Below are 19,953 nucleotides of genomic sequence, written 5' to 3' on the forward strand. Positions count from 1 at the left end.
TCGATTCTCAGGTTGCGTCCTTACGCAAGACCGCGTTGGGAGTTGCATTTTCGAGGAGCTTCTCGTGTGCCCGCGGACCCGGAATGAGGGGCCGTGCTAGCGTGTGTGCCTTCCCGGAACTCACCCCGTCTGGCTCGCTGCTGAACCCTCAGCGCCGAGAACAGTGCCTGGCACAGGGCAGGGGCAGAAAAATTGTCTACAGTTAAGGACTGGGGCCGTTTTGTTTTCGGACGCTCCCCACCCCGCCCCCACGCATACCCGGCGCCGCTTGGAGTGCACGCTGGGGGCTTTGGGAAGCTTAGGGAAACCTCCCAGTCTCAGCAGGTGAGGCCGAAGCCAAAGCCGAACCGAATTGTACACGTTACCTGAAAATCAGCGGGCGCGCAGGGCCAGCTCCCGAGGCCGCTGTCCACGGGGCGTGCTCTGCATTCGGACTCAGCCTGCTCTCCAGGTGTAGGGCTGAGGGGCGCCGGGCAGGGCCAGGCGGGGTGGGGGGGGTCCTGGAGGCCGATTAGCCCCCTGCTCCCCGCTCCGCCCGCCCCGTTATCCCTCCAGGCCGGGCACGCAGCCTCTCTGGGCCTCCAGACTCCGTTCGGCGTCTGGAAAGCGAGCATGATGATGACAGGGTCTACCTCGCGGGTTGTTGCGAGGGCTAAGTGAATTAAAATACGTGGAAAGTACTTAAAGAACGGTGCGGAGCGCAGAGCAGATGCTGTGCCCGTGTTTATTATTATTTTATTGCCATTACGGTTATTATTCTCCCGCCCGCTCCGTGGAAACCTTTCTGGCTCCGGAGAGACGATCCGCCGCCGTGTACCGGATCGTGCGGATCCTTGTACGTTTCCTGGGACCCCGTGATTAACACGTTTTAACGTGTGCGTTTCAAGCCGGCACCGGCTTCAGGAAGCAGGGCCTCGCCGTGGTGGCTGGGCCTCCCGCTCCGATGGCCTCTCCCTGGGGGCTGCGGGACACCAGGGACACGCGCCCCGGGGGAGAGTCAGCAGGGCCCCTGCCTGCCTGCCGGCAGAGTGCGAGCGCAGGGGGCAGGTGAGCGAGCGAGGCCGTGCGCGCGCCCGTCGGCCCCGCCTCCAGCCCCCCCCCCTCCCGTCCTGACAACGGTGGGCGGGGCCGGGCCGAGCTGCCACCGAGCAGATGCGACGTCCCGGGAGGCTGTTTGCTGTGGCTGTCACCATGTTTCCACGATCCTGTGACAGAAACCCTGCCCCGACGTTAATTTACATTACAGCCAGTGCACCCCCCGACGTGTGTTTTTAAAGGGTATAATTTCTATCAACTTCAATTAGAGCTATTTTTATTTTTGTCACCCTGAAGAATTTCCCCGCGGTTAAGCTGTCGTTTTTCACTATAATACCCCTGGCAAGGGCTGGGGAAAAAAAAAAAAATTAATAGTCTAGTGATCACTTAGCTAATGCACTGTCAGCGCTTGATAAACTGCCTGCCCTGGGTGAGACGGCCCAGTTCCTTCCACAGTAATTATGTCATGTTCACCTGCAGCGGGCAGGGCCCCTCTGGTGGAGGTGCGGGGCTCCCCACGGAGCCCAGGGCAGGCACCGCCCCCAAATCTGTCTTTGCGGTAATTTAGGTGCACCAGGGTGGACGTCTGCCCATCTTTCTGGCTGTGTGGCGTTCGACAGGTTGCTAAACGTCTCTGATCCACTTTGGAGAAGGGAGCATACCATAAAGGTTACCGCGCATGAACCCCCTGACCTCCCTAGCTCGGGGCACGAAAGGAGGTGAGGCCAGAGGGCAGGTGCGTGGGGAGCACGGTGCCTGGTAAACGGGGCCACCGGGGCCATCCGTGCGCGGACAGAGGGATGTTTGCGAGCCCCGGATGAGGCGTGGCAATTCAACCAGGCACACACTCCGAACACAGGAGGGGCAGGCATGGGGCTCTGATGGGCCGTGAGCCTGGTGTGGGGACAGGGGGAGCGGCCGCACCTGCAGGAACGGGCCTTCCGTCACCTGAGTCAGCTGCAGTAAAGAGGAAGGACCCGCCCTTGTGCCCAGCGCCGTGGCGAGGCTCCAGGGATCGTGTGGTGCGGCCCCTGTGTGGCTGTGTTCACACAACATGCTGGAAGTGATGGCCGCAGGAGGACACGGTGGGAGAGGGTCACAGAGCGCGCCCGTGGCCCAGCTACCTGTGTCTGCGCCGCGGCGGTGAATGCAGGGGCCAGCGGTGACGCCACATGGGACAGAGGGCGCGCGCACACACGCACACACGCACAGGCCAGGCTGGGGCGGCATCCTGCCTGTGATGTGGGGCCACGATTTTGCAAGATGTCCTCCCGGGGGAATAGCAGGAAAGGGGACGCCAGGTCTCCGTATGACTTCTTGCAATCACACGTGAATCTGTAAGCGTCTCAACAGAAAACGTTAAGATTAAAACAAAAACAAAAGCTGGGTCACATCTCTCTGGGCTCCCTCCAAACGACAGCCACAGCCTTTTACGGGACCCAGGAGGCCCTCTGAAACGTCACCCCTTTGCTTCCCTTGATCTCTGGCCTCACAGGCCCCCTTGCTGTTCCTCAAACACACTGGACACACTCCTGCCTCAGGGCCTTTGCATGGGATGTTCCCTATGCCTGGAACCGTGACCTTACGCGTCCATGTCGTCCCTTCCATGACTCACATGTCTCCTCCATCCGCCGTGTTGGGGACATCGTGGCAGGGCCTGGGGTTACCGAGTGCCGCCTGGGGGGAGGGTAACAGTCTGGGCAGGTGTGTGGCAATAGGGGTGAAGACACTACGGGAGGAGGGCTGGGGGGGGCGGCCAACTCCTCCTGGGGAGGGGAGCTGGGGACACAGACCACGGAAGCGGGCACACCCTTGGCTGAGGAGGAGGCAGAGGATATGGGGGGAGACATTTCAAGCAAGAGGGAGGCACGGGGCATTGGCGGGGTGGGAGGAGGCCTCGTGGGCATTGACGGTGGCATCTGCCCCGAACCCTGAAGCGAAATGAGTCCAGCGGTACTCGTGTGGGTGACAGGTGCCTTCAGGACACGTCAAACTAGATAACCAGCCGTGGTCCCACCGTTCCTACTTCTCCTAGCCTTTCCTCTGCCCCCGTCAAGGCTCAGCTCCCCTCCTCCCACAGACCCCTCTTCCCCCACCTTTTGGGAATAGCGGCAGACGGTACACCCCGTTCCCCACCGCCCGCGGCCGCGCAGCCTCCTTGCTGCTTCTAGAACAGAGATCCGCAAAGCGCAACCCGCGGGCCACATCCATCAGGCAGCCTGTTTACGAACAACCCATGAACTAAACGTGCATTTTACGTTTTTAAAGTTGCAAAAAAAAAAAAAAAAATCAAAGGAAAAAAATTTCATGATGCGAAAATTATACGAAATTCAAATTTCCGTGTCCACAAATAAAGTGTTATTGAAACAGCCACACACTCTTATTTTCGCGTGGTCTAAGGCTGCCTTAGCGCTACGATGCCAAAGTTGAGTAGGTTCAACAGAGACTATAACGGTCCTCGAAGCCAAAAATACTATCTGGCTTTTTCAGGAAAGGTTTGTAAACATGCTCCCACCTCAGCGCCGTCACACTTACTGTTCCGTCTACCTGCCACACCCTTCCCCCACATACCTGTCTCCACGGCTAGCTTCCTTGTTTCCTTAAGGTCTCTGCATAAATGGCCCCTGTCACTGGGGCCGGCCTATGGAGAACTCTAACTTTACTCACCCACCCTCCTACCTAGCCTCTTCTGTTTGCCTTCCTGGCACTTTCTACAAACTGACACATGAATATGTCTGTCACTCCAACCTCCCCAACAGGAAATTTAACTTTTTTGTTTGCTGCTGTATCCCAGGCACAGTGCAGGCATTAGGTGCTTAATATATGTTTATTAGATGGATGGATGGATGGACAGATAGCCAGACAGATGGATGCAGGCAGTAGGTGCTTTTTATATGTTTGTTAGACAGATGGATGGATGGATGGCCGGATGGATGGATGGATGGATGGACTGATAGCCAGACAGATGGATGCAGGCATTAGGTGCTTAATATATGTTTATTCCATGGATGGATGGATGGACAGATGAATTGATGAACAGATGGCCAGCCGGATGGATGGATGGATGGATGGATGGATGGATGGATGGATGGATGGACGGACGGACAGATAGCCAGATGGATGGATGGATGGATGGATGGATGGATGGATGGATGGATGGATGGACAGATGGCCAGCCAGATGGATGGGTGGATGGATGGATGGATGGATGGATGGATGGATGGATGGATGGATGAACAGATGGATTGATGAACAGATGGCCAGCCAGATGGATGGATGGATGGATGGATGGATGGATGGATGGACTGATAGCCAGACAGATGGATGCAGGCATTAGGTGCTTAATATATGTTTATTCCATGGATGGATGGATGGACAGATGGATTGATGAACAGATGGCCAGCCGGATGGATGGATGGATGGATGGATGGATGGATGGATGGATGGATGGATGAACAGATGGATTGATGAACAGATGGCCAGCCAGATGGATGGATGGATGGATGGATGGATGGATGGATGGACTGATAGCCAGACAGATGGATGCAGGCATTAGGTGCTTAATATATGTTTATTCCATGGATGGATGGATGGACAGATGGATTGATGAACAGATGGCCAGCCGGATGGATGGATGGATGGATGGATGGATGGATGGATGGATGGACGGATGGACAGATAGCCAGATGGATGGATGGATGGATGGATGGATGGATGGATGGATGGATGGACAGATGGCCAGCCAGATGGATGGATGGATGGATGGATGGATGGATGGATGGATGGATGGATTGATGAACAGATGGCCAGCCAGATGGATGGATGGATGGATGGATGGATGGATGGATGGATGGATGGACAGATAGCCAGCTGGATGGATGGATGGATGGATGGATGGATGGATGGATGGATGGATGGCCGGCTGGACAGATAGCCAAACGGATGGATGGATGGATGGATGGATGGATGGATGGATGGATGGACAGACAGATAGCCAGATGGATGGATGGATGGATGGATGGATGGATGGATGGATGGATGGATGGACGGATGGCCAGCCAGATGGATGGATGGATGGATGGATGGATGGATGGATGGATGGATGAACAGATGGCCAGCCAGATGGATGGATGGATGGATGGATGGATGGATGGATGGATGGACAGATAGCCAGACAGATGGAGGCAGGCATTAGGTGCTTAATATATGTTTGTTAGATGGATGGATGGATGGATGGATGGATGGATGGATGGATGGATGAACGAACAGATGGCCAGCCAGATGGATGGATGGATGGATGGATGGATGGATGGACAGATAGATGGAGGCAGGCATTAGGTGCTTTATATATGTTTGTTAGACGGATGGATGGCCAGATGGATGGATGGATGCATGGATGGATGGATGGCCAGACAGATGGATGGATGGATGGAGGATGGACAGATAGACAGGTGGGTGGGTGCATGGTTTGTTGGATAGGTGGATGGGGTGGATGAAAAGCTAGGCTGGGCCTAATCACATGTCTCTTGGATGCCACGTGGAGAGTCAGAACTTGGGTAAAGGGTTTTACATCAGCAGGATGAGTGATGTTTTGGGAAGATCACTCAGACCAAGGCATGGCTGGGGATGGAGTGGGCTGGGCTGTATGCCCAGAGACTGATGGGAGGCTGTCTCCCTGGGAAGTGGGCCTCAGCAAGGGTAGGATATAGGGGACCCCGGGAGAACCGGGGTGTCAGGCAGTGACTGTCAGAGATCATTCCAGCTCCCCGTGCCGGCCTCCAGCAGGTGGCCCTCCAGGTTGATGCCAAGGACTCAGGGGCTCCATGTCCCCGGGGGCTCTTGCCTGGGCTGGACTCGGTCACCGACAGCACTCTGTTGCCTGCAAGCCATTAGGGAGCGCTCTTGCCTCTGGAAACAGGGGACTCCTCCATGCAGCTTTCTGCCCTGTCCCAGGCCATGAGAGGGAATCGCTGCCTCAGAGGCCTTCCTTGAGGGAGGGAGCCAGGGACATGCCTTTTAGAATGTTCCCTCTGGCCACGAGAGCAGCAGAAGCTGGGCCTGCCTGCCTCTGGCCAGTTCCCACTGGCCCGCCTGCGGTCCAGATATCCTACCAGCCTCCCTGTGACCCCAGCCTTCCTGGCCACACCTGCCCCACCCAGATGTGTCTCCCGAGGCTCCTGGTGCATTAGCGGCAGACTGGCTTTCCAGTAAGGCTCTCCGAGACATCTCACGCCACCTGCCCATCCCACAAAATGTGGCCAATGCAAGTTACCCTCTCTGGGCCTTGGTTTCTTCATCTGTATAACGGAGCCTAACAGTTGCTCCCGTCCCCACCCCCACCCCCACCCCCCACCCCGACCCGGGCCGTCTAAGGTTTAATGGGCCGACACCTGCCAAGATTAGCAAGAGGCCTGGCCCTTGTAGGTGCTGTGGGTGCACGGCTGCCACCAGAGCCGATAGGCAGGCGAGCCTCGCACTTTACGGTCGTGCCGCACGAGCTTTCCACCCCGGCCCTTCGGAGACACCGTTTTCCCAGCTTGGCAAGAAACCCCCGCTTTATCTGAACCGGGAGGTTCTTCAGCCCCAGCAGCCCCAGGCCTTGATCCGGAGACTTTCTCTTTGCAGCAGGTGGAGTTGGGGTCCCTCGTCTCCCGGGCTTCCTGTGCGTCAGCCTGTGCTAGGCTGAGTCCTTGTGACCGCTCAGGCTGTGGGTGTGGGTCTCCGCACCCCCCTTTTACGGGTGAGGAAGCTGAGCAGGCTGGGCGACCTCCGTCTGCCTCCCGTCCTCTGAGCCTCAGTTTCCCCCTCTGTACCGTAGGTTAGTCATACTCCCCCACCTGAAGGCGCAGCTCCGGGGAGTGGTTCTGTGCACACTTCGCAGATCGTCCAGGTGGGGAGTCGTGACCCTCTGTCCCCTTACGTGCTTGTGGCCAGCTGTCACCTGGCTAGACTCGAAGCCGGGGACAGAGCCTGGCTTTCATTTTTCTGAGTCCTGGATCACGTGTCCGCTTGGACTTCTCTTGTCCTCCAGGCTGGACGAGCCTGGTGCCTCGCCCCCTCCTTCCAGCCCCTGAGAGGTGGGAGCACCTGGGAGGGCTCAGGTGGGGAGGAGAGTCAGATCGAGACCCCCGGCCGAGCCGGCGACCCTCCCCACCCCACCCCCCACCGCCCCGGTGCTGCAGCCCAGCGGCCCTAATTGCTGTCACAGATGCGGCAGCCACCAGCCTCTCCAGCACGAGCTGCTGTGTCGCGTGAGCTTAATTAGTCCCTGATTACTCATTTACTGGGTGCTGTGTGTATTCCACATCTAATAACTTTCCAATTACGCCCGGTCTGCGCCGCACATTTAATAACCCTTTAGTTGTCTGCTTATCGGGGCCTCTGCATTCAGCAGCCCAGTCTCCCCCTGACCCAGAGCCTTATCGTTCCCTTTACTGCAGTGTTTGGAGTCCTCTGCTTGCCGTTACGGGGCTATTACAGGGAATTAAGGGGCATCGAATTCCGTGTTTGGGCCTCTGATGCACCAGCTCGCGGTGCAGAGTAGGGAATCCCACCAGACAGAGCACAGTGTCTTTGTGGGTGGGAAGGGGGAAGGGCGCCCCCACGGCAGGGCTGGGCCGTGTCCCCTCACTTCCCTCCCGGGCAGGCCTGTGACCCCCGTGTCCCCCAACAGGCAGAGGTCTCCGGCCGGCTCAGCAGGCGCCCCTTAGGCCCACCCAGCCTCCCAGCCAAGGCTCACCTCCGGCCATCCCTGTTTGGGAGGGAGGTGACTTTCCTCCCGAGCTCGGCTTCCTGCCTTCGCCCGATTTTTCCTTGGGGCAAAGGGAAGGCCGTGTTCTTTTGCGCCATCGGGACCCTGGCGTCTCCTCCTCTCCTGCAGCCCCACACCCTGTCTCCTTTTCCCAGCCTCGCTCCCGTGACAGATCGGTCACAGCCCGTCAGCAAACCCACTGCCGTTTTCCCGCAGCACAAACTTGCGGTCCGGCCTTGCTGTGTGTCTGCTGTGGCCGTGAGTATGGGAACCAGGCCCTGCTAGTATTCAGTCGGGGGCAACTGTGTGCCAGGCGCTGGTGGGTCTAGGTGCTGGACAGAGGCCACAGCGCTGGCCTGATTCTCAGCTGTCGTTGTGACCAGCTGGGGGACCTGGGGCAACTGTCTTGACCTCTCTGTGCCTCAGTTGCCTCCTCTACAAGGTGGGAGTTAAGGTAGGGCTGTTGGAAGGATTCAATGGGCTATGGATGTCAGGCGCTTGGTGGGCCCCTGGCGTATAGCAGCTGCTCAGTAAATCTAGGGTAGGCATCACTCGCCCATTTTCCAGAAGTGTCACCTGAGCTCAGGGCAGTCATGATTGCCTGTCACCCTCCGGTGTCCTGCCCAGCCTCTGGGCTGCTGTGGGCCCTCAAGCTGGAACTTCCCCGGTTTTCAAACATACATGCCGTGCAGGCTGCAACACGGATGAGCCCGGGACGCATTGCTGAGCGAAGGGGCCACACGCCGGAGGGTGGCAGATGAATGGCAAACGTCAGAACAGGCAAATCTGCCGAGACAGAAAGGCGACCGTGGCCGCCAGGGCTGGGGAGGGACGACAGGGGACTGTCAGCGGGTCGGGCCGCCGTTTAGGGTGACGAGAATGTTCTGAGATGGATTCTGGCGGTGGTTGTGCGACTCTGAGTGTGTTAGAAGCCACTGAATTGTATGCTTTAAGTGGGTGAATCGTGTAGTTACGTGAATAGCTCAGTAAGACGGTTTTTAAATTTTTTTAATGTTTATTTATATTTGAGAGAGAGACAGAGAGAGAGTGTGTGAGCAGGGGAGAGGCAGAGAGAGGAGGAGACAGAATCTGAAGCAGGCTCCAGGCTCCGAGCTGTCAGCACAGAGCCCAACGCGGGGCTTGAACCCACAGACTGTGAGATCATGACCTGAGCCAAAGTAGGACGTTCAACCGACTAAGCCACCCGAGCGCCCCACAATAAGATTATTTTTTAAAACAATCCCCCCCCACCCCCGACTGCTCCGAGATACTGCTGATTTCCAGGGCCCCCAGGCAGGGACCAGGGTATGCCCCAGGCCCCGTCCTAATAGTCCTTTAAATGGAGACAGGCCCTGGGGTTGGAACTCTTGGCTGTGTAGAGAGGGCACTGTGAACGTGTGGGTTCAGATGCTTTTGTTTAGTCGAGAATTGTCATCCGTTTGGCTTTGAAACCTGAGGAAAGGGGACTTCGCCTCCGCTCGATGGTCTGGCTGGAACCTTGGTCTCCACCTAACGTGAGCCAACACGAGATAATCCGTATTCACAGGACCACACGCACCCGGCAGCCTTGTCCGTCCGTTAATGCTGACTGGGCCCCGCCAGGAGTCACGGGTAGCTGCTGCTGAGCACGGAGAAAGGGGGTGAAATCCTTTTACCTCCCGGAGGAGCTAGCCCAGAGGGGGGACTGGCCTCCGGGCCCCTCGTGCTTCTGGCACACCGTGGCGCCAAGGAACATTTCTGTCTGGGCCGGGCACCGTTCGAGAGCTTGACGTGTTGTATCAGTTAGTTATCCACAGCTGCCGCGTAACAAGTTTTAGCAGCTTTTAGCAACACATTTGTCGTAACACGACGCGGCCGGGTCCTGCGCTCGGGGGCCTCACGGGCTGCCAGTGGAGGCCACGGCCGGCCGCGTGCTCATCCGGAGACTCAACGGGCTCACTCAGGCTGTTTGCAGAATTCATTTTCCTGGGGGACACTGGGCTGCTACGAGCTCCCACATACAAGTGTTTGCGTGAACGTGGGTGTGGGGTTCTCTTGGATACCTACCCGGGAGAGGAGCCGCTGGGTCAGGTGCTAACGCTCCGTGTGACCTCGGAAGGAGCTGCCGGCCCGGTCTCCAGAGCAGCGGCCCCATTTTACAATCTTACCAGCAGCATCTGAGGGTTCACACGGTGTTGTAACACGTTTTGGACTAGTTGCCAGCGCTTAATAATCATGAGAGCGCGGCTCTTAAAAGCGGATTCACAGCCTCCTCTCGAAGAATCAGACCTCGCAAGATGGAGCTCTGTCCCCTCCATGTGATGCCCGTGGCCCCGAGCCCGTTGCCATCCCCCTCCATTCTCAGCTACCCAGTACCTTGTTCACACGTCACTCTCCTGGTCCCTCAGGGATGAGTTCGAATGTCTCATCCCTCCCCTCCCACCCCCCCTTTCAAAGCCTGCTCCCTTTGAAGGCTTTGTTCAAACTCCACCTGCTCCAGGAAGCCTGCCTGGATTTCCCCAGCCCCCGGGAGGGCTCCTAGGTCCCGCAGTGCTTGTCGTCCGCACCCCTCTTGCCCAGTCAGAGCCTCTTTTGCCGTCTGTCCGTCTCTGCTTAAAAGCCATGTCCCCCAGTTGGTGTGTAACAGCTGAATCTTCTCCCAACTGCTTGGGTTCACATCCTGAAGCCTCCAGTTACAGGTAGGAGCCCAGGTCACTTTGTCTCTTCGTGCCTCTGTGTCCTGGTTTGTGACAGGGCTTTTGGGAGGATTAAGCGTGACACATAGGTGCTCAGTAAGTGGGGTCCCCCTGCCCACAGCTCCCCATTCTGGGAGCCACCCCTACCCTCCAGGGGCAGCCCCGGGCTGCCTTCCCCCAGCAGGACCCTGGTCCCCAGGCTCCAGGAGGAGAAGCAGGAGGGGGACCTCTCCCCTCTCTCCCTTCCACCAGCCCGTGGGCAGGGGTCAGAGCCAGGGCCCCCCACCGCCCTCCTCCACTGCCCGCCAGCCCACCCCGGGGGGCTTTCAAGAACGCGGCCCGGTTTGGCCAGGTGCCACCCCGTGGAGGGTCCCCAGGCTGGCTGGACAAGCCATCCTGTGACTAACGGTGGCCCCAGCGGCCTGTGCCTGGCAGAGTTCCCCCAGATGATGAGGACAGGACTGTAAGAGCAGCTAAAACCCGACAAGACGGGGTACGTGTGCGGCTCCGGGGTCCCTGCCATGCCGATGGGCCCCCGGCCCCTGAGCGAGCGAGCCAGTGAAGGAAGTGTGCTGGGCTGGGGTGCCGCCTCCTCCTGGCTCCAGCCTAAGCCGCCAGCACGCCCGTGGGATTTGCGGGGGCTGTGGTCTGGGCCGTGTCACCATATGGATCCCATAAATTAAAGCATGCCCGGAAACAAACGGTAAACGTATCGCCTCTTGCAGGGAGGGCTGGCGGGGCCCCGGCTCGCCCGGGGGATTCTGGGCCATCCTTCTCTCTTAGGGCACTTTGGTTTCGTGGCATTAATCCCTAACAACTGGATCAACATGGAGCTGTTTTCCGACAGCCGTACCGGCCCTGGGGCTCAGAGGTGGGAAGTGGGGAGTCGCCAGTGGCAGGGACTGGCCCCCAGGCACTCGGGGCAGGACCTGGCTCCCCCAGGTTGGAGCTGTTGAAGTCCTGTGGGTTGGGTCGACCCCGCCTCCGAGTCTGGCGGCTCCGAGGCCTCAGGCTCCTTCGCGCCCCTCTCTGAGCCTCGGTTTCCCCAGATGTGGGAGAGGGTGAGGCAACCCCGCATAGTCAGGGTCAGAGAGACAGAAAGCGGGATGGTGGGTGTCGGAGGGTCTGGAGACTTAGCGCACACCAGGTACGAAGTGTCTGTTTGGGCGAGAAAGTTCTGGAAATGGGTTGAGGTGACTGTTGGCCCATGGTGAGCAGTACACTTAAAAACGGTCGAGATGGTAAATTTTATGTGAGATGCATTTTACCACAGGGAAGAAAAAGACAGGACGGCTGGGTGGCTCAGTGGTTAAGCGTCCACCTCTTGCTTTCCGCTCAGGTCGCGATCTCACCGTTCGTGAGTTCGAGTCCCTCATCGGGCTCTGTGCTGACAGCTTGGAGCCTGCTTCGGATTCTTTCTCTCTATCTTTGCCCCTCCCCCGCACACGCGTTTTCTCTCTCTCGAATAAATAAACTTTAAAAAAAAAAGAAAACAAGGGACGCCTGGGTGGCTCCGTCGGTTGAGCGTCCGACTTCGGCTCAGGTCACGATCTCGCGGTCCGTGAGTTCGAGCCCCGCGTCGGGCTCTGGGCTGACGGCTCGGAGCCTGGAGCCTGTTTCAGATTCTGTGTCTCCCTCTCTCTCTGCCCCTCCCCCGTTCATGCTCTGTCTCTCTCTGTCCCAAAAATAAATTAAAAAAAATTTTTGAGACCGAAGACACAAGGGTGGGGGATGGGCTGACCACCCTGCAGAGCGGACTGAAGGTTAGCTAAGTTAATTGTTACGGTTATAATTAACTAGCACGTAGTTATTGCCAACTCCTGGCAGGAGCTGAGGGGGCTCAGGGAGCAATGGGTCCAGCGGGTGCGACCCCAGTACCCAGCGGCCAGCCCGGTGGCCTCGGGCAGGGTTCACCGGGCAATCTTCCCGCTGGTTTTGCTGGGGACCTACCGGCCCTGTGCCGCCCTGAGCCAGCCCAGCTGAGTCCTTGATGGCCAAGCCGGGCCATCGCGGGGGCGGGGGCAAGAGTGGCGTGCGGGGGCCCACCCACTGGGCACCTCTGGGCAAGTGTGCCCAAGACTCACCATGTCCCCTCCTGTCCTTCCAGGTCACCTCTGCATCTCTGGAGGCGTCGACAGCCGTCCACCCCCCAGCCAGGGAGCCTGAGCCCCGGCCAGGCGCCCCAGCAGAGAGCACGCCCAGAGGCCCCAGGACAGCCCAGGAGCCGGGGCCCGCCCGCTGTCAGCAGAGCGGCTTGGACGGGGCCGGAGCAGACCCCGCAGGCGCAGGTAGACGCGGGCTCTTTTCCGTCCCCGGGTGCCGGCGCGGCTCATGCCGTCCCCGGCAGGGAGGGCGGCTCCCAACGCGGAGCTCGGGCACAGACCTCCGCCCCGCGCGGTCTCCACATGGCTCCGGTCTCCCTTAACTCGCGTTGGGATTTTCTCGTTCACGCTCCTCGCCTGGTGGTTTGATCAGAATCCCTTGCTTCCTGACTCTCTCATCCTGGATATTCACAGACGGCCCCTGTTTGTTGTATTTATTATCCGTGATGCTACGGTACTCACCCGTTCGTCTTTAAACGACCCCGAACGGGGCGCCAGCACCCACCGCCCACCCGCCAAGACACGCCCTCCGCCTGGACGGGCCCCGCCCCCCGGGACCACCCGCCGGCGCGTCTCTAACCGCACACCGGTGTTTGCCCAAACCATGATGATCTCCGTTTCCTGGCGGTTTGGGCCGCCTCTCGGCCGGCTGCCCTCCCCAGACTCCGCGGGTCGCTCTGTGTGGTCGCCGCGCTGTGCTGCTCCGGCGTCCTGCGCGCGACCCCGTGTGCGCCCTCTCTCCGCCAGTGGTGCAGGGACGGCTTCTGGGCTTTTCCGTCGTGGATGCGCAGGCGCCGGGGCCTGGCACACATCTGTCTCCCGAGTTAGCCTCAGCTGGGCCAGGGGGAACCAGGGCGCGTGGCTGGGGGAGGACGCTGCCCACCGATCCCGTCGTGGCCATCTCGCTCCCGCCGCACCAGCCGCGGAGACCCCGCCTGCTCGCCCATCTCGGCCCTTTCCCTGACGAGTGTCACCCTCCTTGGGTGATGGGCCTGTGAGTGTAGAGTCCGGAGGGCTGCGCTGCGGGGCCTGCGGGACCCGGGCCGGGGGCAGTGAGTGGATCCCAGGCAGGCCGTTTGGCCGGATGTGGGGGTGTGTGGGCGCCTGCGTTCTTACCTGGGGAGGGTCCTAAGAGCAGGTCCTGAGGCCGTATTTCTGTCCACAAGACCCCTCCGAGGGGGTCCCTGTATGTGTCCCGCCTGTCACTGCCCAGAGAGGACTGAATCCTGAGACCCGTGCCAGCCCCCAGTGTGAGCCCACGCTGAAAGCGCTTGTTAGCGGGCCAGGGCGGGAGGCGACGGGCTGGTGGATGTGCGGAGTGGGTGGTGGGGACATCCGCCTCCGGGACAACCCCAGTGCCCCCCCCTTTCTCTCTCCGTGATGTGCTCTGGGCAAGGGGCACAGCCGGAAGACCAGGGGCTCACGGGCCACGCAGCCCTCTGAGGGATTCCCAGACCCTGGCAGAGGGGCACGCGGGCGGTGGGCGGGGCACGCAGGTGGTGGGCGGGGTGCTACGGGGAGCCACGCCCCCTGGCGCCCGGGCACTCGAGCCCTGGACCAGTGTCTTCTGCTCCGTGCCTGTTCTTCCTCATCTGAGAAATGGGAACGAAGGCTAGTTGGGGCGGGGGGGGGGGGGGGGGGTTGCTGGCTTACAAGGGCAGGCGTGGGTATCCACTGGGACGGAAGAGCGTTCAGTGCAGGTCTGGCCCCGAGTGCTGGCACGCGTGGGCTGGTGTCCGCGCCCCGGTCACCTGCCGCGCCTCTTCCAGGCAGCGTGGAGCATCCTGGAGGCTGCTTCCCTGCCCTGCCCCCTCCACCCCAATCCCGCCTCGGTGCTGGGTAATATCCGGCAAAACTTGACCCTTGGGGACTCTCCCCTCCCCCCGCGGGCGCACACAGGGCCAGACCCGGGCCTTGGGCTGCCTGGGGCAGGGCAGGGGCCCAAGGCCCCCGTCTGCCAGCTGCTCCTGTCAGGCTGCCGCCCTGCCCGGAAAGGGGTGGGCAGCTTCACAGCCAGAGACCTGCCAGGAGCGCAGTCCTGGAGCAGGCCCCTCCCCGGGAGGCCGCTGAGGCTGCTCAGAAACGTGACAGTGACTAATGGTTTATTACGCACCTGCCACCTCTCATCGGGCGCGCAGGCACAGCCCCCGGGTCCAGCTGTGCACTGCCAGCTGGATGGCGGGCAGGCACCGGGGGTGAGCGCGTGCAGACACCTGGATACGGGAGCAGGGACGCACAGGAGCGCACCCAGACCCAGCAACTACCGCACACACAAGGGGACGCACGCAGGCGCGTACATATAGATCCGTGCGCACAAGGGCCCGCACGCAGGCACGTACGTACAGATCCGTGCGCACCCACGGGCCCCGGGCCTCTCTCACACGAGCATGTAAACACGCGTCGCAGACACACACGTGCAGACTACACATCCCTATGCACACACACACACACACACACACACACACACACCACTACCTCTCTCCAGAGCTCTGAACCCCTGTCCCCCCAACTGTCCCTGCCCCCTCATGGTGGCTTCCCCCACCCCTGCTCCCTGGGGCAGGGGCCTTTCCCAGAACGTCTGGGCGGCTACGGGCAGGTCAAAGGCGTGCATCTATTGCCTTGAGGGGTCCGTTTCTGACCCTCGCCTCCCTGCAAACAGCCCGTAGCAAGGACAGCAGTGTGGGCCAGGAGAGGAGGCTGTCACCGCAGGAACCCTGGTGCCAGGTGACTGGGCTGAGTGCCCCCAGGGACACGGGGGGCCACCCTGCTTTGTTCTCTCCCCGAGGCGGATGCTGCATGCTTCCGAGTGACCCCCCAGGATGTGGTCCCTTGCTGACTGTCGGGAGTTTAGCTGTGGGGCTGCAAGGGAAGCGGGGACCTCAGGCAGGCAAGGAGTCTCCAGCCAGTGGGAGAAGGGCACAGCCGAAACCCGGCCATGAGGCAGCCTTCCTCGTAGGGTGACGAGCCCCCAGGCTCAGCTCTGCCCGAGATTGTTCAGCCTGTGGCCCAGGCTGTGCCATCTGTGTGTGGTATAAACTCCAGCGAGAGGCTGCTCCCAGTTCAGCATGAACGGATGGGAACAGGCGTTCCGGAACAATTATCATTGTGCCGCCGCGGCCTCCTTGGGAGAGAAGCGGCACGATCTGCTGATGAGCGAGGGTGTGGCTTGGTGTCCGAGACCCAGGTCCAGGTTTCCGAGTCAGCGCTGCGCTTCCCAGCCGTGGAGGCTGTGCCAGGTTCAGAGCCTTCCCAAAGCGTAGCCGCCCCAGCTGCGAGTAGTTCGTGGTAAAAATGAAGTCTTCCCGTAGCAGGATGTCGGTGGGATGGATATCAAGGAGCCGGCCAGGGTTGCCGTGCAAGGCTGTGTGGGTTGCACACTGCACAACTCCAGGGTGTGCCATTCTCCTTGCGTCTCTGTGAATGTGCTCTCTGTGTGGTCATCCTGTGCAGCCCCATTATACAGCTAAGTGGTGGTCCCATATTTGTGCCGCGTGGACCCTCGATGTCCTTTCCGAGCTGTGGAACGGCTTCTAAAGTAGCTTCTAGTATCTTTATTAACAGAGACAATGGAAGTCACAGATCCCTCTCCTGGAGTTGCCACGGGGGCGCAGGAGACCAGGCCCCGATCGACTCTCCAGCAACAGCCCTGTTCCCAGGGCTCCTCTCTTCCTCACTTGCCACGTCGGGGGGCCGGGCCCCATTGCGGGTGGTCTCTGGGTTCCTTCTGTCCCCAGAGCTGCGGCTGTCCTCCCACCCAGAAAGCCTCCACTCGCATTACTCCGGGCTTTGGGGACCCCGGTTCGTGGGGCAGGGGCGAGCAGGAACGGGGCTGCGGGGTGGGAGGGTCAGCGAGCGTATCTCACACCCCGCTGGCCCCTGGGTCGGCCCAGCAGGTGCCCGGCCTCTCCCTGTTCCCATGACCCACCATGGCGGTGGCGTATCTTGGAAGAGGTCTGTCTGACCTCGTTCCTGCTGCTGCCGTTCAGGGACGGCCACCGACTTACGTCTCCAGACAGCACACACGTACCGCCTTGCAGCCTGGAGGCCAGGAGGCCAGGAATCCAACATGGGTCTCCCTGGCCTGAAAGCAAGGAGTGGGCAGGGCTGCGTTCCCTCTGGCGGCTCCAGGGGAGGATCCTCTTCCTGGCCCTTTCTGGCTTCTGGAAGCTGTGCGGATTCCCCAGCTCACGGCCCCTCCTCCACCTGCACAGCGGGCCACGCCGTGTCTCTGCTTCTCCAGGCACATCTCTGCCTCCTTCTTCCACCTGTGAGGGCCTCGTGTAACCACAGGATAATCCAGGGTGCTCTCTGTCCCCAGGTCTCCCTTACTTCCCCTTTGCCATGTGAGGGACCCTTGGGCAGATTCACTGCTTCCAGGAAATAGGACATAGACGTCTTTCGGGGCCATGATCCGGCCGATCACAAAGTCACTCGTAAAATCTTTGGGGCACACCCGCCTGCGGGCGCCGTTACAGACGACCCTGAGCCCGTTGTGGTTCCCGGCTGGGGGATACCGGGTCCCGGTTTCCCTTTCGCCTGTGTCTCTGCCGCCTCTTGGCTTCTAGAATGCTCTGATGCCATGGCCAGTGGACGCGGGCAGGAGAACACATAGGAGGAAACACTGGATGCTCCCTCACCTTGGCCCTGAGGGGACCCACGTTTCTTCCCGTTGTCCTGAACCAGTTCCCACCACATCCGGGTGCCAAGGGGGCCGGACGGTGACAACAGCCCTCTGCAGGAGGGGCCGGGCGCCGTTGAGGGCTCACTGGTCATGTGTGCCCCCGCCGCACGCTGCACCGGGCTCCGAGAGCTTGGGGCCGAGCCTTGCTGGTCCCCCGGATGCCCTCCCCGGGTCCCTGTGTGCTTTCGGGGCAGGGCTGGGCATCCTCCTGTCCTTGCAGGGGCAGGGATGGGAAGCCTGGCCCCTTGGCTTCCAGCAAAAGACGCATCTTACCCTCGGGGGCTTCACCTGGAGTGGGCTCCTGCCTCCTCCTCCACTCCCTACTCCCGCCTTCTCCCTCGTCCCCTTGGGTGCTGTGCCTCGGAGAGCACTGGCACACAAGTCCTTATCTCCTTTTCCGCTGCCAAGAAACCACCTGGGATGGCACATTTCCCGGGACCGTCCTGCTCAGCCTTGTCTGTGCAAACGGCAGGAAAATGCATTCTCACCTCTGCTCCCCTCTCTCTCTACCACTTACCCCCCCCCCCCGCCCCCTACCAGGGACACCGTGCAGCTTTGCTTTGCATGCAGGTGCTGGGGCTCACCCAGCTCTCCCGGGAAGGATGCCCTTCAGAAGTCAGGCCGAGGGCACGAAAGAAGGAAGCCAGTGGAGAATCAGGCGGGGTCCTAGGAGCTGAGCCCCTCAGGCCCGGGCTGAGCCCCCCCAGTAGGGAGAGCCGAGGGGAACATAGCACTGTGACTTGCCCGGAAGTCGAATGTACGTAGGTGCCCGCCGTGGGGCTGGTTCATTTTTGGGGTTCCTGCTCTCTAGGTACAAATCCCAGCCCATGCAGATGGCCTCCCCGTAACCCGGCTCTGTCCCTGCGAGTGCCCACAGGAACACCCGAGCTGGCCCCAGCCCCCCCTTCCCCCCCACCCCTGCAGAGAGCGCCTGGTGGCCACCTGAAGTCCTGGCCCCACAAAGGCCTTTGTCTCTTGGTTGGGCAAATGGGCTCCTGGCCTGGGGCCTCCAGGGCCAGCAAGGCAGGACCTTCCACTTGGGGACTTGGCTCAGGCCCTGAGAAGTGCTTGGCAGGCCTTACTCGGGGCGGGTGCTGGTGCCGAGTGCTTTGACAGAGGACTCGGGGGACCGTGCCCCAGCTGCCAAGTGGCAGCCGCTCGGAGCGCCCAGGGGCCAGCTCGGCCGCTGCTTCTCCAGCCCTGCCCGCCCCCGCTTGCCGGCTGCGATGGCAAGGCCCCCGTCTGGCAGCCCGAGGGCCTCCCGAAGCCCTCACCTCTCTCCCTTCCCTTGTGGGGCCCCGGCCAAGCTGGGATCCGAAGTCTGTTTTCTCTACGACAAGCCGCGTGTTTATTTTCTCGGGAATTCGGGTAACGCCGGGGAGCTCAGAGCCTGCAAGTCGGGGCAGGAGGTTGAGGAAGCCAGGCCGCCTTGAGGGGCCCTTTGCTGGTGGCTTCCTGTCTCCCCGGGAGCGTCTCTGAATCCTTTGCGGGGACTCACCCCCGCGGGCCTGCAGACCCTTCTCTCTGTTGCTCGGCGGCTTACCCAGGGTGCTTGGGGACTGCAGCCACCAGTTTGCTACTGTATAGGTTCGTCTGGCTCAAAGAGCATCATTTCCAAGCCTCGCCGTGCCCCACACCGACTTGCACCCGTGCCCTGATTCGGAGCAGAAACCACGTGAAGCCTGGGCGTCTCTCCCAGCAGACCTTTGCTCGTGCCTTCACCATTGCCTGTTTTGCACATCCGCACTGTCCTTTACGTGTGTGCATTTGTTCACAGACATTTATTGAGCGCCCACCGCATGCCGAAGACCGTGTTGGGCAAAACGTGTGACGCCAGGTGGTGTTAGGTGCCGTGAGGAAAAGTAGGGCAGGGGGACCCAGGGAGGTGACAGCTGCGGCTTTAGGCAGGGTAGACACAGAAGGCCTTGTTGAGGCGGTGATGTCGGGCAGAGAGTTCCAGGCCACCGGGAGAGCAAGTGCAAAGGTCCTGGGGCAGCCTGCGTGCAGCACACTTGCCCTCTTCGTGGGCCCACGTGTTACTGTCTGTCGTCTTTCGCGCTCCTGAAACTGGCACAGTGCACGTAATAGGTGCTCCGTAGACATTTGTCAATACAAATGTCAAATATACGAGGTTTCAAGTCAGCTAGTGCCGGGGACCCGGACGGGGGAACGTAACGAGAAAATGTGATTCTTGTACGCATAGGGGGCATACATCTCCTCAGGCTTCCTGGACTGGGGGGTTGATGTTCCAAGCAGGTTCTTACTCCGTTCCAGAACCTCTCTTCCCTCTCAGGGTGCTGCTCTAAACTATAAAATTCTATGGGGCGCCTGGGTGGCTTAGTCGATTAAGCATCCGACTTCGGCTCAGGTCATGATCTCATGGCTCGTGGGTTCGAGCCCCGCATCTGGCTCTGTGCTGACAGCTCAGAGCCTGGAACGAGCTCTGTATTCTGTGTCTCCCTCTCTCTTTGCCCCTGCCCCTCTCATGCACTCCCTTCCTCTCTCTCTGTCTCTCAAAAATAAATAGACATTAAAAGAAATTTTTTAAGTAAACTATAAAATTCTAGGGACCACTGGTGGCCTTTCCAGAGGTTTGACATGTTGGGGCCAAGGACACTCGGTCACCTGCACATGACTGGTTCTTTCTCCCCCTTGAACTCGGATGACTGAGAAGCTGTGAGCTCCTTGGATCAAACACACAGAAGAGCG

At 60.2% G+C, this 19,953-nt stretch overlaps 1 protein-coding gene across 7 annotated transcripts in view; it reads left to right on the forward strand.

The window, feature by feature from the left end:
* The window catches only part of GSE1 (Gse1 coiled-coil protein), a 394,460-nt gene that overhangs the window by 131,965 nt on the left and 242,542 nt on the right, over positions 1–19,953 (forward strand). For all 7 annotated transcript variants that reach the window (XM_058709032.1, XM_058709028.1, XM_058709026.1 and 4 more), the window contains exon 2: positions 12,569–12,749. In XM_058709032.1, coding sequence (XP_058565015.1) covers positions 12,569–12,749 — 181 coding nt within the window. The remainder of the gene's footprint in view (positions 1–12,568; positions 12,750–19,953) is intronic.

The sequence above is a fragment of the Neofelis nebulosa genome, chromosome 17, assembly GCF_028018385.1.
Source record: "Neofelis nebulosa isolate mNeoNeb1 chromosome 17, mNeoNeb1.pri, whole genome shotgun sequence".
NCBI lineage: Eukaryota > Metazoa > Chordata > Mammalia > Carnivora > Felidae > Neofelis > Neofelis nebulosa.